Source organism: Juglans regia, chromosome 13 (genome assembly GCF_001411555.2).
Source record: "Juglans regia cultivar Chandler chromosome 13, Walnut 2.0, whole genome shotgun sequence".
NCBI lineage: Eukaryota > Viridiplantae > Streptophyta > Magnoliopsida > Fagales > Juglandaceae > Juglans > Juglans regia.
In genome coordinates this window covers 36,175,395-36,190,949 of record NC_049913.1, presented here as the reverse complement: position 1 = coordinate 36,190,949, position 15,555 = coordinate 36,175,395, and the positions used below count along the sequence as shown (strand labels likewise).

General features: G+C 33.3%; 2 protein-coding genes and 1 pseudogene across 3 annotated transcripts; 2 read left to right on the top strand and 1 right to left on the bottom strand.

Annotated features, from left to right (window-relative positions):
• Positions 1–8,014: 8,014 nt before the first annotated feature.
• LOC108997210 (pollen-specific protein C13-like) lies at positions 8,015–10,074 on the bottom strand. Its single transcript, XM_018973372.2, has 2 exons — positions 9,615–10,074; positions 8,015–8,532 (listed from the first exon to the last, which is right to left on the bottom strand). Exons 1-2 carry the CDS (start codon positions 9,772–9,774, stop codon positions 8,207–8,209), a joined length of 486 nt encoding a protein of 161 aa, XP_018828917.2. The 5' UTR covers positions 9,775–10,074; the 3' UTR covers positions 8,015–8,206.
• Positions 10,075–11,479: 1,405 nt separating this feature from the next.
• LOC108997208 lies at positions 11,480–13,798 on the top strand. Of its 2 annotated transcripts, XM_035684094.1 has the most exons (3): positions 11,480–11,797; positions 13,147–13,173; positions 13,700–13,798. In XM_035684094.1, exons 1-3 carry the CDS (start codon positions 11,589–11,591, stop codon positions 13,761–13,763), a joined length of 300 nt encoding a protein of 99 aa, XP_035539987.1. In that variant the 5' UTR covers positions 11,480–11,588; the 3' UTR covers positions 13,764–13,798. The 2 variants fall into 2 exon arrangements, with proteins under 2 accessions (XP_035539987.1, XP_035539986.1); XM_035684093.1 differs by lacking the exons at positions 13,147–13,173; positions 13,700–13,798 and adding an exon at positions 12,573–13,137 and having other exon boundaries at positions 11,480–12,464.
• LOC118343688 lies at positions 13,729–15,008 on the top strand (annotated as a pseudogene).
• Positions 15,009–15,555: the final 547 nt, after the last annotated feature.

Here is a 15,555-nt window from a genome sequence, read left to right as displayed (position 1 = left end):
CTCGAGATAAAGAAAAAGTGTAGGTTAGGGTGGGGTGAGAGATTATGGAGGTTGCGGAGTTTCGTCAGCCTTCAGACATACAGTCAGAGTTGCATAGGTACTTTGAAACAGAGATGCACCCATTTATGGAGGGGTTTGATATCTTATCGTCCTGGAAGGCCCATGTCATCAAGTATATCATTCTCGGAGACATAGCCCGCAGTATTTTGGTCATCCATATTACTACAATAGCCTCAAAGTCTGCCTTTAGCACAAGGAGACACATATTGGATCCATCCCAGAGTTCAATATCTCGTACCACTGTGGAGACATTGATTTGCAATCAACATTGGACCAAATGGAAGTCAATTCATATTTCAAATGTGGTAGACTTTGTGGAGATTGAGGAGGAGACAGGTGGTTCACAGCCTGCATCCGGTAATCCATTTTACCTTTGATATTACTATAATATTGTTTTTGCTTATAATATATTGTGTTATTACTTATATTTAGATTTAAGTGTTGTAGGGACAACTTCGACAAATGCCCATACATCTACATCGGCCGCATTATGACTTCGAAGTTCTATCCACCATTACCATTGGTTTGTATAATGACTCTCTTATGTTGTATGTATATAATGCTTTCTGTTTATAATTCTAATTGGATTTCTTGTATTTTTCAACTTTTATAATTTTATTATCATATGCTCAATCCCAATGATCTCATCTTGATCTCGATCTCATTTTGATTTCTAATTTTAATTTTTTAACTTTCTCATGTATTTATATAATGTTTGTATAACTTTCTCAATCATATGAATTTTTTTCTTATTTTCTTTTTCAGGTTTGATAGTCTCAAACTCTCACTTGCCCAAGTTCCAACCCTAATCCCAAATTTCTCAATGGTTTAATCTTCAATCCTTGATAGTCTCATTTGGTTTGTACTTGTGGTTTTATGTTTTAAGTTTTTTACATATGTATATATCATTATATATATTGTTTGTAATTCTAATTTGTTTTCCTACTAATATTTCAAGTTTTATAATCTCACAGTCTCACTTGGAAATCACCCCCTAATTCAAATCTCAGAACTCAAAGTCGTCTTGCTAGTGTGCTAGATACAATTTCTAATATTATAATATTATTCATTTCAATAATTTGACAATCTATAATAGTTTTAGATTAATTTGTAACAATTTCATATTCAATTGTATTATTGTAATAGTTTAGAATACTTAGATTATTATGTTTTATGCTTTAAACAACCTGTTGTTTAATTTTATGTTAGATGTAAGATGTAAATGTAGTTTTTAATTTTTTTAAGATTTGTGTTTTAATCTTGGCCCAAATGGCCTAAAAAGAGGTTATGGGTTAGTTTTGGGCCCAAAAAGAGGTTATGGGCTATTGTTTGGCCTAGAATTTCTAGGCCAACAAGGGGCAGTTAGACCAAGGTTTCAAATTCGTCCCCCGTCACCCAATTGGGGGGGCCCACCCTTACAGTGCAGGGTTGGATCCCTTGGGGGAATGGGAGATGTCAAGGCAGAGGCGGGGTAGCACCCTTAATAATATCCATTCAGAATTATAGAAGTTTCCTTCCAGATTCTATTTTTACTTATTTTTATCATGACATCAAAGCCGTAGGTTCCTTGTGGACTCTTTGCATAATTTTTTCGATATTTCATTTTTTATTTTTTTACCATCCCATCGTCATTCGGTGCTTTCACATTCTTCACTGGTCTTTCTGAAATCAAGTTTCAAAATCAAGTTCGCAAGGTACAAATCATCTGATCTGTGAAAGACCTGGTCCCAGTCGTCGTCACATGTGCCTTCACGGTCCACCACAACATTGGGCCCTCAACGCCACGGTTAGGCACCACTATTTTCTTTTTCAAAATTTTAATAATATATCCTGATAGAATAGTCACCAATGAGTTCAACAAGATAAAGATCGACACCAAAGGTTCCTGCATGTGCCCTTATGCGTTGCCTAAAGACTTTGTGAGTCGTCCATGCATTGACGGAGTTCCCACCCGGATAAAGATCAACGCATGACACGTGTTGTCCTCACATCATGCCATATTAGCCCTAGTCCATGTCGCAGTGCCACATCAGCAGTTGACGATTGACCAATGATCGTTGACATTGACTGTTGACTAGGTGTTTCTTATTCGATTTTTGGTGCTAGTTTCATATTTTTCGTCTGTTTTTGTATTGAACTTGTCTCAATGACTCAAAGTTCTTTTGATTTAGAAAATATTATTCATCCAATCGATCCTATTTTGAATGGGCCCAACTACAATATGTGGATCCAATATATGTAAGTTTTTCTACGAGGACATTGATTGTGGGGTTATGTGTCTGGCAAAATTTCTCCACCTAAGCCTAATGATGATGAGAATGAAGATGATTTTGCTTCACATCATGTGGATTGGGACAATATGCACTGTAAGATATGTTTTTGGTTTATCAACATTTTAGTTCCTTCAATTCATAATCTACTTCCAAAAGTTAAGAATGCAAAAGTTGCTTGAGATTTTCTAGCACGTTGATACAATTGCCCCCATGATGGTTCCTTAGAGTTCAAACTTGAGACTAAATTTTATGAAATGCGACAAAATTTAGGTTAGCCTAATTCTAAGTTTTATTGTGAAGTAAATAATATTTGAAAAAAGTTATCTACTGCAGACCTTCAACTGAAGTGCTCTCAAGACAAAGAAATATTTGCAGCATATCGTGATTGTCGAAAACTTATGCATTTCATGATGGCACTTCATGAGGATTTTGGGCCAACTCAGGCTTCCATATTGCATCACACACCTCTCCTAACTAGAGAATGTTGTTTCTAAGCTCATCTCTGAAGAAAACCCTCGTTCCAGCATGAAAATGCAATCTCCAGATATGGTTTTGGCAAGTACTTCTCCAAGTGGTCGCAAGCCTTCATCTAGTTGCACATCTAAGTAGTTGCCCTTCAAGTTAGTTTTCTACAAGTACTGGAAAAAGATTGGCCACTCCATCAATGAATGAAACAAACTACAATACAAAAAACAATGGGCTTCCACTCAACAAGTATGATAGGCCAACGACGGTTCAATGCACAATGTGGCCAAAGGCGAGAATTTAAAATGAGATTATTTTTAAAAAGTTTTAATATACTAATTCCATAAATTCTCCAATCAAGTATAATACAAATAAAAAATATTCTAACTCTATATCATGCATTTCTTTTGTTTAAGTTTCAAAATTAAAAAAAACCATCATTATCTAAAGTTGAGATTTTTTAAGTTTCCAAATTTTGTATTCTCTTCTCATTTACTGTAGTATCTCACATAACTACGTAAGGGACTACTTGGACATATTTCTTTAATTTTTTTAGAGCTCATATCAAAATATTAAAAAATATACGAGGTGTGTTCATTACAATACTAACCTTTTTTTAATATCTCTTTAATGATTTTTTTTTTTTTTTAGAGAATATAAATGGCTGGTGTCAATTTCTTTGAGCAAAGCAGTGGATATTTCCAATTCCATTTTCTTAATATATCATGTAAGGGGGCTTTTAGGTGGGGCTTAGGGAGTGGGAGGGCCTTAGAGCATTCTCATTAGATTAACTAAATAAAAATATTGGCTAAAATTTGTATAATTGATGTAAAAAATGTCCCACATTGAATTGGACAAATATAAAATAATTTAGTTTTCTGCTGCGTTTGGATGTTAAGCTGAGCTCAGCTGAGTTGAATTCTGTATGAATAGTAGTGAGTTGAGCAGTGAAGAGAGTTATGTGGTGTCAATCTAAACTGAATTTAAAGTGTGTTTCGATGTTTAGATGAGTTTAGTACTTTTTATGAGAAATTAAAAAATGTTATGGGTCTCACGTATAAAGATGTTTTAAGTTGAAAAAAGTTGTAAATCCCACGTGTAAGAAAGTTTTGAGTTTGGATGAGTTTAGTAATTTGAGAGTTGGCTGTTTGGATATTAGACTCAGTTTAAAAGTAGACTGAATTCAGCTGAGCTTAGCTGAGTTTGAGAACCAAACGCAGCCTAAAATATTAGTTTCTCACTCCAAGCAAAAATACTATTTGGTTTATAATAAAGAAATTTAGATAGAAATTTAGATGAGTTTAATCAGATATTTTTTGTTATTAGCACTAAATGATTTTTGAAAATATGATTTTTTAATTTTAATTTAATTAGAATATAATTATTATTAACATTTAATTGGTAGAGCTACAAAATGTGATAAAAATAAATTAAATAAAAAAATTATTAAATTGATAATATTTTATTATTATATAAAAAGTGAATGAATAATCCAATATTGAGATTAAATTTAAATGGAATATGCAAATGTAAATAAGTGTGACATTGACTAAATTTTAAAAATAAATTTAGTCAAGTCAATAAAGATGCTCTTAAGCAGCGCCGTACTCGCCTTGCCTTTGAGCCGCCCCTGTGATAGGCACTCAGCCTACCCACACTGGAAATATCGTAGGCGAGTATTGAAGCTCGCCACAGAGCAATAAAAATTATGGGCACTTAGCCCACCCGCAATGCAGGCAAGCACTGAAACGTGTCCCACACAAAAACTTCGTAAGCACTGTGCACGACTAGCAGTGAAGTTCCCCATTCATCTCGCCCCCATGACGGGCGAGCAATGTGAGTCGCCCCAAGCAAAAGCAATGGTGGACACAGTCCACCTGCACATGGACTGCTAAGGAAGAGTGTTGAAGCTCGCCTCAAACAACGAGCACTTGACCAGCATAACAAGCACTAAGACTAACCCTTGAGCAAACCAACATGTGAACACTTATCTCGCTTGAGCTCTAAAAAAAAAAACTCGAGCGAGGAATGAAGCTCACACATTGTTGCCTTTCAACAGTACTGGAACAAACAAAACTAGTAGCGATCCCTATATCCTACAATAAAAAAGAACACAAGGTAAGCAATGTACTCGCCCCCAAGAGGTTGCCCACTAACAAGGAGGAGTGGCGCTGGACGAGCAAACTGCTTGCCCACCGACGAATTGAAAACCCTATAAAAAGGTCATTCTAGAAGAAGGCAAGTGAGGATAAAAAAAAAAAAATGCACTCCCACTCTCTTGAATATCTCTAAAGATAAAATGACTAATTTAATAATCGGAATGTACCCAACCCTTCGAGATTCTGCGGAGTTCGATGACGATTTGTTTATTTTATAGGAGTTCAAACTACCACGAGAAAGAAGATGATCATCCGGCCATGCTATTAGCATTCAATGATTCATCCTTGACCAGAAAATTCACAAACATCACTTTGGTAATTCTCTTTTGGCTTTTCCGAGTCTTAACCCTATAGCTTTTATTTGAAATTAAAAAAAAAAATGGAATACAAAAACATAGAACCTTATTCTTTGGTGTGTACTTTCTTTTTGGCACAAATCACAAAATATGAACTTTGTAAGTGCTCCACATACAGTTTACACTGCCTAGCTAGTGTCTTACATGTCCAAAATTTTGAAAGAACACAAATTGAGATAGGGTTGCAATCAAGCCGAGCCGAGCTGATCTTTGACTTGTCAATCTTGGCTAGATTCAAAAAACTCGAGCTTGAGCTTGAGGGTTTTATTTAATTTTTATTCGAATTCGACTTTGTAAGCTAAACTCACAACTTGAATTAAGCTCAAGCTTGTCCAAGAAACGAGCTCGAGTCAAGCTAAATTTTTTTATTTATTTTTATATTTTGAATAAGATTTAATAATTAATAAATTAGATAAATAAAAAATCTAATATTGAATTTGTACAACTATAAAATAAAACATCTATTGAATTATAAGATTTTATAAATTTATAAATAATTAATATGTAAATAGATGATATTTATCCAGAATAACAATATATCATATGTCTACATAAATTATTAATACATACATATAATATGATAACATATGTATCTTTCATATTTGGTTTTCACATACTTGTATATGAAATTATTAAATCTTATCGACTAATTATTGTACAAATTATAAAATATAACTATGAAGCGTATTCAATATATATGCATAAGTAATTAGGTTACATTTTATATATTTAATTATAAAAATGCTATGCTTATATTATTACCTAATACATATATATATATATATATATGTGTGTGTGTGTGTGTGTGTGTGTACATATAGATGTATGCATATATTTATTAATATATGAATGAGTTTTAATTGAGTTGAGCTAACAAGTTGACTCAGGCATAAACGAGTCGAGCAGAGTTTAGTCGGATATGTGTCATTTACTAATCAAGCGGGTATCTATTTTCACAAGTGAATTTTTTTTTTTTTCACGAGTCAAGTTCGATTCAAGTTTAACCGGATGAATATTAAGCGAACTATCGAACAGACTGGTTTATTTATAACTCTAAATTGAGATATTTTATTTTAAGACACTGCTACACCCATTGAGGCTACCCACCGAATGACCAAATTTTGATACTTTTATTTTTTTTAAAACCCTTAAACATTTAAAAAAAATCACAAACTCATTGAAGAAAGCGATCGGAGGGAGATAATAATGTTATAAGAGATGCATCTCTCCATAATGTTAGTTACAAAGCCAAGGTACAACATTTCTGCCAATCGTCAGTATTTTGCCTCTTTTTTTTTTTCTTTCTGGTATATAATACATACCGGCCAAACCAGTAACATTTACAATTGAGGAAACAAAGAAGAATAATGATAGAGTTAGCATCTTATTACTACTCATTTACTATTTAATTTATATTTATTTTTTTTAATTTTTTATTTTACTTAATAATTAAAGAAGTGAGTATTAGTAAATTTATATATTTTTTTAATTTTTTTTTAATGATTAAGTATGTTAAAAAAATATTTAAAAAAATGATAAAAAAAAAATTTTAAATACACTTGAGGTAATAGATGGGTAGTAATAGAGTATTAACCTTTTCACTATCCAATAAAGAAATTATATAAAAATAAGTTTATAAATTGACGTAATTTTATATAATTTTTTAAATTTATTTTATAATAAAAATAATTTTATAATTTAATAAAATATATAATTTATGAGATTATTTTTATCTAATCTATTTACGAATATTATATTTTACTTTACGAATTACCACTTCATAAATCTAACATATTAACCTCTGAAATACCGAGGACCGCAACAATTTAATAACTACAAATATTATGGAAGGGAGAAAGGCCGATCGAGGACGGGCCCTACCTCACTGATCCCCTTTCTGACTTTCCCGTACTGCCTCATTCCTCGCCGACTTCCCTTTTGTCATTTTCCTTTTATATTTACCCTTTTCATAAATAAAAAAATCTACTCAACTTCCTACTATTCATACAACCTCCACACTCCACATTATTTTTAATTTTTATTATTTTTTTCTTTTATTAAATATTTATTATATAAATAATAAATAAATAATTTAAAACGAATAAACTCAAAAAAAAATTTAAAAAATATATTAAAAATTTAAAAAATTTGAAAAAGTGTGTAATATGGAAGAGGTTGTGTAACAAAACTCTTTCGTAAAGTACCACGTAAGCTGCAAAAACTTAAGTTATTTACTTGTACATGAGGAATGGGGTTATTGAATTATGCTTTTGGACCTCTTATTCAACACTTTTTCCTGTTCGTACAATCTTTCTAATTCTGCATCTAATTCAACAGCATTTTCATCTTAAAGCAAGTTAATTTATTGGGGGCATTCTTTTTTTTTTTTTCTCCAATGTGTTTTTCTAAATAATACAAATGTAATTCAAATTTTAAAAAGTATATTAATAGACAAAAATACTCCTACAACTTTAAGATAATTACAACTTTCAAACTTTAAATATATGATCATAAATCTTTAAAAAATTAAATAATTAACATTTCTACCTTAGAAAACACCTTTTTAATTTGTTTTCAAAAAATAAAATATAACATATTTAAAAGTCCTTTAAATATATGATTACCAAACAATAAATAACCTTTTAATATTATAACAAGCGTCCTAAAACTATAAACTATATTTCCCACCACAAACATGCACTAAAGTTAAAAGAAACCGTGCTTAATTTAACTGGTAGCAGAGTCCGATGAACAAAGTAAATGTAGTCTGATGAACAAAAAGTAAATCAACTCATTCTAGATGAGGTTGAGATGGCAATCCATCAATATAGAAGTAAATACATACTAGAATATAGCTTAATTACTAGACACATTTGAAGAACATAAAGCATAACTACTCATCATCCTCCTGGTATTGCTTGAGGACCTCGGCACAGCCAGACAAGGCCTCCTCCTTCATGAAGCCCATGGCATTGACAAAACGATTGTTGGATGCGATGCCATTGTAGCCAGTGAGGATGACACGGGCACGCTCACGCCCTGGGGATGCTGTTGCACAGTCGTGCTGGGAGCTGCTAACAAGCATAGCATCACAAAGCTGGTCCTCATGGTCCTCAGCCACCAGTATACTATAGGTTCCAGTAGAGTCGGTTGTTCCCTCCTTGCTGTATAAGAGTTGCATTGTGTTCCTGTCTTTGCATTCGACCCTAACCTTTGCACCTGCAAAGCACATGATCAATACTAGATCCTTACAAGAATAGAGAAATAAAAGCCCAAAACAAAGATTTTCTCTATCAATATGAGCAGCTCAATGCTATTGAGGACATATAAACCCAAATAGACGGCAACAATATGCTTAAAATATGTTCCAATAAATGGGAAACGCATTTCCTCTAAAGATTTTGCCATGTCAGGGGTTGACTTGAGTGGTAGGGGTCTTGATCTTGGAGGTATGCTCCATTTTTTTTAATCGGTCAATTAATGGGTTTTAAAGAATGCTCCCCAGGTCTTAAGGATTGAAAATTCTAAACAATTTCTAGGGGCTACATCTCATCGGTGAAAACCAAAAACTAATCTAAGAAAAATTCTGCAGTTACCTCGCCATAAAAAACGTAATTGCCGGTCTCTGAGTTACCTCGCCATTAAAAAAAAATGGTAGTTCCATTGTAAATTTTAAAACCACCAGATGGAAAATTGGGTACTGCCACTGAATCACGATGGTTATAGCCAAAACACGAAATATAGACCCTTTGTTTTCCAGAACATTCAGTAAAAGGATGTTCTTCCTAAAACTAGAAAAAATAAAAGAAAAACGAGGCAGAGCTGATAGACAAATCCTTCAAGTTTCTGTGGTTAATTTCTTCTACTTTTGTAAAAAGGAAACGAGTTTGTCACAGACATCATGCAGGGAACCAACAGTTTCTCGTCGAGTAATCTTTACACTTTTTTATATTGTTAAATATTTGGAAGGTGTTGATACGAACATTATTTTACACACCCTGCACGTTATAAAAGCAGCAGTCAATGTATGCCATAACATATCAATTTCTTCAATGACTAATCAGTATCAGCTTATTGTGGCTTTTATATACAAAACCTGTCAGATCCAAAAGTGCAAACCAAAAAACTCATGTCAGAGACATTAATCTTTACACCCAAAACCAATAACCTTAACACAAACACTACACTAGCAGTAGTAGTAGCAGCAGCCTCTTAGATCTGCCGAATAAATTCTCAGATCTACTGCATGGGAACCCATTCGCAAAAATCGAAAACAAAAAGGGGCAGAAATGAGATGTTACCAGTAATGTAAGTGGTGGCGGAGGTCTCGAAACCGGCGCGGCAGGTGTCGCAGTAGACTTTTCCTCTCACTATGAAGGGGTTTCTGGCCGGGCGGCCGGCGCTAACAATAAGCGCGGGAAGGATCGCACATAGCGCAAAAAGAAACACTTTTGTGGCCATTCTGGCTTCTTCTGCTTTGGGTCGTTCGGATTTGGAGAGATTTGAGAGTGTGGGTGCTGAAGAACCCTAATTGGAGAGGGAGAGCCTGTCAATGGAGGCAGATAGATATTGGCGGTGGAAACGTTAAAGGGTGTGGAGTGAAGAAAAGCAAAGAAGAGATTTTGGGGGCTATCCAGAAACGCTTGAGAGATATCTCTCTGTGTATGCATACACCAAAACTAATTGAGTTTGATTACTGTTTTCGCGAGTCAAGAAGTCCCACATTGGAACAAGTGGGTTAAGGGTACATTTTGGCGAGATGGTTTAGAACACGTAGGCGGTTTCAGTGAGTATAATTAAGAGACGGTTGTAGAGGAAAGAACACGGGTCGGGATTGAATGCAGCTGGCGCTGTCGGTGCTCACAAGTCACATGGGAGGGTGTTGAGTGGAACTGTGAAGGGTGTTGCAAAAGGAAAAGAGTAATGATTCTTACGATTGAGAGATGATTCGTAGAGCATTCTCATCCTGTAACCTCTTTTTTTTTTTTTTTTTATATAATTTGATGAAAAATTTAGGAAATGTCGTAAAAATCTCATTTCATCCGAATTTTTATTTTACGAAAAAAATTTAGAAAATGAATAGTAATTTTTTATATTTAAAAAATTATTATTCATCTCTTAAATTATTTTTATTAATATTTTATTTATTTAAATTAAATTAATTATTCTTTCAATCATCTACACTCTTTTTCATATCCATATTTATTATAGTTTTAAATAATAGTCTTAAAAATAATTTAAATAATTACGAAAACATAAAAAAATAATAATATTAAAAATATTTAAAATTTGATTTAAAATATTTATTAAAGTAATAGTTTAAAATATAAGAAAAATATAGAATAGTTAAATTTGTAAATAAAATTGAGAGAAAAAAATAATAAAGAAAGAATAAATATATATTATTTTAATATAATAGATAAAGGAGTCACTATCATTTGGCCAGCCAAATACTCTTAGGAGTCATGTAAATTTTTGTCAAAACATATACTTCATTCTGAAAAATAATAATTTTTTAAGTAAAATTTACCTTTTACATATGATGAATTTAAAGTTTATATCTAATATTTCTCGTAAGAGAAATAATACATTCACTATAGATGCATCCCGTAAGCTATATATATTTTTTTATTTAATTATTAAGGAAATGTTTTTAAATAAATTTTTAATTTTTTTAAACGATTAAAAGGATTTAAAAAATATTAAAAAAAATAAAAAATTCCTTTTGTATATTTCGAAAAAAATCCTCGCAACAGTGACTCTAGCAGGACCGGTTGCAAAAAGGAAGTAAATTTTCTAAAGCCGTGTCTCAATGGAATCCCACACTACAAATTTCCATAATTTTTCAAGGAAATTTCATCACTTTTACATGGAAATGCCTCGTCAAAGTGGCATATTTTGGAACATACAATATATCTGGTAGGAAACAAAAGGACGTGTTATGATCCGATTCAACCTATACAAAAAGCCGTGTCTCAATGGAATCCCACGCTACAAATTTCCATAATTTTTCAAAGAAATTTCATCACTTTTACATGGAAATGCCTCGTCAAAGTGTCATATTTTAGAACATACGCGTGCTATGATCCGATTCAACCTATATAAAAAGCCAAAAAAATACAACTTTAATTCCACTAGAAAGTCTAAAGTACACATACATCAACTTCCCAGCAATCCTATATGTACATGCTTACGCTTCTTGTGGTCTACACATATCTCTGGAAAACACGCCTTCTCTCTTATTAATCCTCTCTGCCTGATCTCTACCAAGGTTAATGATGGCAAGATCAGGAATGGCCTTCCCTGCTGGACTCAGGGCCCTTATGATGGTTCTTCTACTCCTAGTGATCCTACTTCCTCATGCTTTCAGTCGGAAGCAGGATACTCGTGATAACAATTGTCCTCCTTCTTCCTGTGGCAATATCCTCAACATAAGCAATCCGTTTCGACTAACAAGCGATCCATCAAACTGCGGAGATCAAAGGTACGAGCTCTCATGTGACGAGAACAACCAAACAATGTTAACTTTATTTGGTGGAAAATACTACGTAAGGCAAATCAATTACAATAACCACATGATTCGAGTTGTAGACTCGGGCGTTCAGGAGGATAATTACTCCTTCATCCCTCTTTATTCCTTGAACCATGGTAATTTCAGTCGGTGGGGTTGTAAAACTTATTCCACATATGAAGCAAGCTGGTGGAACACATCAACGAGACAATACAAATTCAAAGACCTATCAATTAATGTCATGGTTATAGTGAACTGTGAAAAGCCAGTGATGAATTCTTCCTATTTGGATTTGGAAACTACTCCAAGTTGCTCGAATAATCTTAATAATAATGATGGATCTGCGTCTTCTTCCAACTCCTCTTTATCATCCCAATATTGCAAAAGATACTTATATGCTGTAGTTGGTGGAGCCTCTGTGATGGATTTTGAGGACTCGTGCAGGATAGAGCAAATGTCTCTGTCATCGTGGGCAGAATTAGGAAATCATGTTGACCAAAATATTTCCTATACAGACCTAGCCTCCACAATATATTCTTGTATGGTTTTGAGCTTTCATGGTACTGGTTTTATTGTGGAAACAGCACAAGTACTATGTGCTACCTGGATGACGTGAACCGAGGTCATTGCAGAAAATATGGTACCGTTTTGCATCATATCTTTCTTTACTGAATTCTTAAATTCTTCACTTTCACCGATCATACATTATATATAGATAATTTGACAGTTTTTTTCTCTGTCTAACCAGAACTCAATGATATAATACTAGGTTTGGAAGGCACAAGTGAGTTTTCTCTCTTAGAAAGATGTTATAGGCAGGCAAAGTGAAACGCTAGAACTAGGTGATGATACAATTAGGGGAATAGCCATATTGCATATCGTGCTTTGGCATTAATATTTGATCACTAACTGTTTATATAATTGAACTTTTTTTTGGGTCTTAGAAACGATGAAGAAAATGCAATGAAAAAGTTGAAATTTGATCTTAATTAGAAACTATGAGAGGTAGCTTTCCGGGCCCCCTCTTCAATAAAACTTTATTATAATGACGTTCCATGCCGATTGTGTGAGAGGTAATAAATTTGATATAATATAATATTATTAAAATCACGGTACGTTTCCAGTGTATATAACTCGTCTTGTATTTAAATCGAACATAACGCATCATGTATTTAGTACTGATTCCTCTTTTACATCTCAGAATCAATGAACTAAATGATTATTAATTAGATCGACTAGCTTGGACTTTTCAGCTTATGTAAATCACTTTCTATATAAATTAACTGATCACTAACCTTTTTTCTTTTCAACAATTTATGCAGCTTTTTATATTGGATTTGGGCTCATCGGTAAGAATTTGTATCTCTCTAATCTATTAATTGTCTTTCTTCATCTTTTACCAGATCATTCCTTAGCAACCAAACATGAAAATAGTTTAAAATTGCAGCTAAGATCAGATATATACAGAAAGAGAAAATAATACTGTTAGGGAAAAGTTGGCCCTACTTTTAAAAAGTAACATTCTCATAGCATGTCCAAAACTTGTACCTCCTGACTTATATTTAGTATTACTATATATAAATAAATATTATTTATATGACAGTTGAAGTGTTACATATCTCTAATCATATATCACATTTTAAGTGTGTTCATTTTATTGAAATTCTATCAAGTCACCTAAAACATGTCACAAAAAATAAAATGCCACACGAGAAGTAGAATTGCTAAATAATAAACAAATACTAACTAATTAAAGCTGTGAAAGTTAGTAGTTGTAAAGTTTAACTGTATTTTCAAAGAAACCAAAATGGGGACAATAGGTAGTGAAACAATAACATTGTTTTCTTCTAATTATTTTGGTGATTTTCTTTCTAGGATGGCATGTGGCCACAATCCCCATATTAGGCACTCCATTTGTGATTGGCTTTTTGATATATAAATGGGGAAGGAGGCACTTATCCATGTACAATGCTGTTGAAGAATTTCTACAAAGCCAAAATAATTTCGTGCCAATAAGTTACTCCTTCTCAGAAATTAAGAAGATGACCAAAGGTTTTAAAGAAAAATTAGGCGAAGGAGGATATGGCACAGTATTTAAAGGAACACTTCGAAGTGGATGTCGTGTGGCAGTAAAAATGTTAGGCCAGTCAAAAACAAATGGACAAGATTTTATCAATGAGGTGGCAACTATCGGAAGGATTCATCATGTTAATGTGGTGCAACTCATTGGTTATTGTGTTCATGGATCAAAGCGTGCTCTTGTATATGACTTTATGCCCAAAGGATCTCTCAATAAATATATTTTTTCGCCTGAGGAAAGTATCTTCCTAGACAATGAGAAAACATATAATATTGCTCTAGGAGTGGCTCGTGGGATTGAGTATTTACATCAAGGATGTGACATGCAAATTTTGCATTTCTATATCAAACCTCATAATATCCTTCTTGACGAAAATTTTACCCCTAAAGTTTCTGACTTTGGCTTAGCAAAATTGTGTCCGATAGAAGACAATACTATTTGTTTGACTGCTGCAAAAGGGACATTGGGATACATGGCTCCTGAATTATTCTAGAAAAACATTGGAGGTGTTTCATGCAAGGCTGATATTTATAGTTTTGGAATGCTGTTGATGGAAATGGTGGGCAAAAGAAAAAACATAAATGCTTTTGCAGAACATTCAAGCCAAATTTACTTTCCTACCTGGGTGTATGATCAATTCAATGATGGGAAAGATATTGAAATAGAATGTGCCACTGAACAAGAAAAAGAGATTGTTAAGAAGATGATCATTGCCGCATTATGGTGTATACAAATGAATCCTAGTAATCGTCCTTCTATGAACAAAGTTATAGAAATGCTTGAAGGAGAAGTTGAGCACTTACAACTACCTTCTAGGCCTCCCCTATCATCGCCAGAGAGAGTGATCAAAGATTGTGAATACAATTCAAGTGAAGATTGGTTGTCAAGTCAAACTTTGCCATCAACTTCTTAACAGAAAAGCTAGCATCCAAGTCTTGACAGACATGTGGACGACTGTACTCTTCTCCTATTTGGTAGAATATAGAAGATACTTTCTGTTTTTATAATTGAGTTTTATTTGAGAAAGTTATGATGTTATTCTTTAGTTTGTATCAGACATTTTTTCCCATTTTGGTATATTGGATTGGACTATATTTGGCACACAATTGCATTTTCACCAATAAACACACTATATTTCGAGTATCATATATCCATACCCTGAAATTACCTAAGAATAACTCAAGTTGATGGTACGACACGTTTTAGTGTTCAAAACAAAGAAATCTTATATATATATACTGGAGAGAAATGTGGTAACGTCCCATCTTAGATTTTCTTATCATTTGCAACTAAATTTATTGTGCCCACTGTGTATAAAAGCAACTTGAGATCATTTATCAAAACAAATATTGATAGGTCGTGTTATGAACTTCTAGAAATTCTGTGGCATAAATTTACGGTGCTTCTTGCCCAGATCAAGTGCACGCGCGATAACTTCTATAAATTATATCTATATTATGGCATCCTCAACAAGTACTTTCTGATCTATATATATTGGACTACTTCACAATATATCGTATCTTACTTTCATAGGTTATTTTTTTGACTTTCGGTTTGCTTTTTGTGAATATAGGATGGAACTGGAGGAGGAACCCACATAGTTGCAAACAGAACAGTTGCTTCAGGGTGGGAGACATTTAAAGCTCATGAT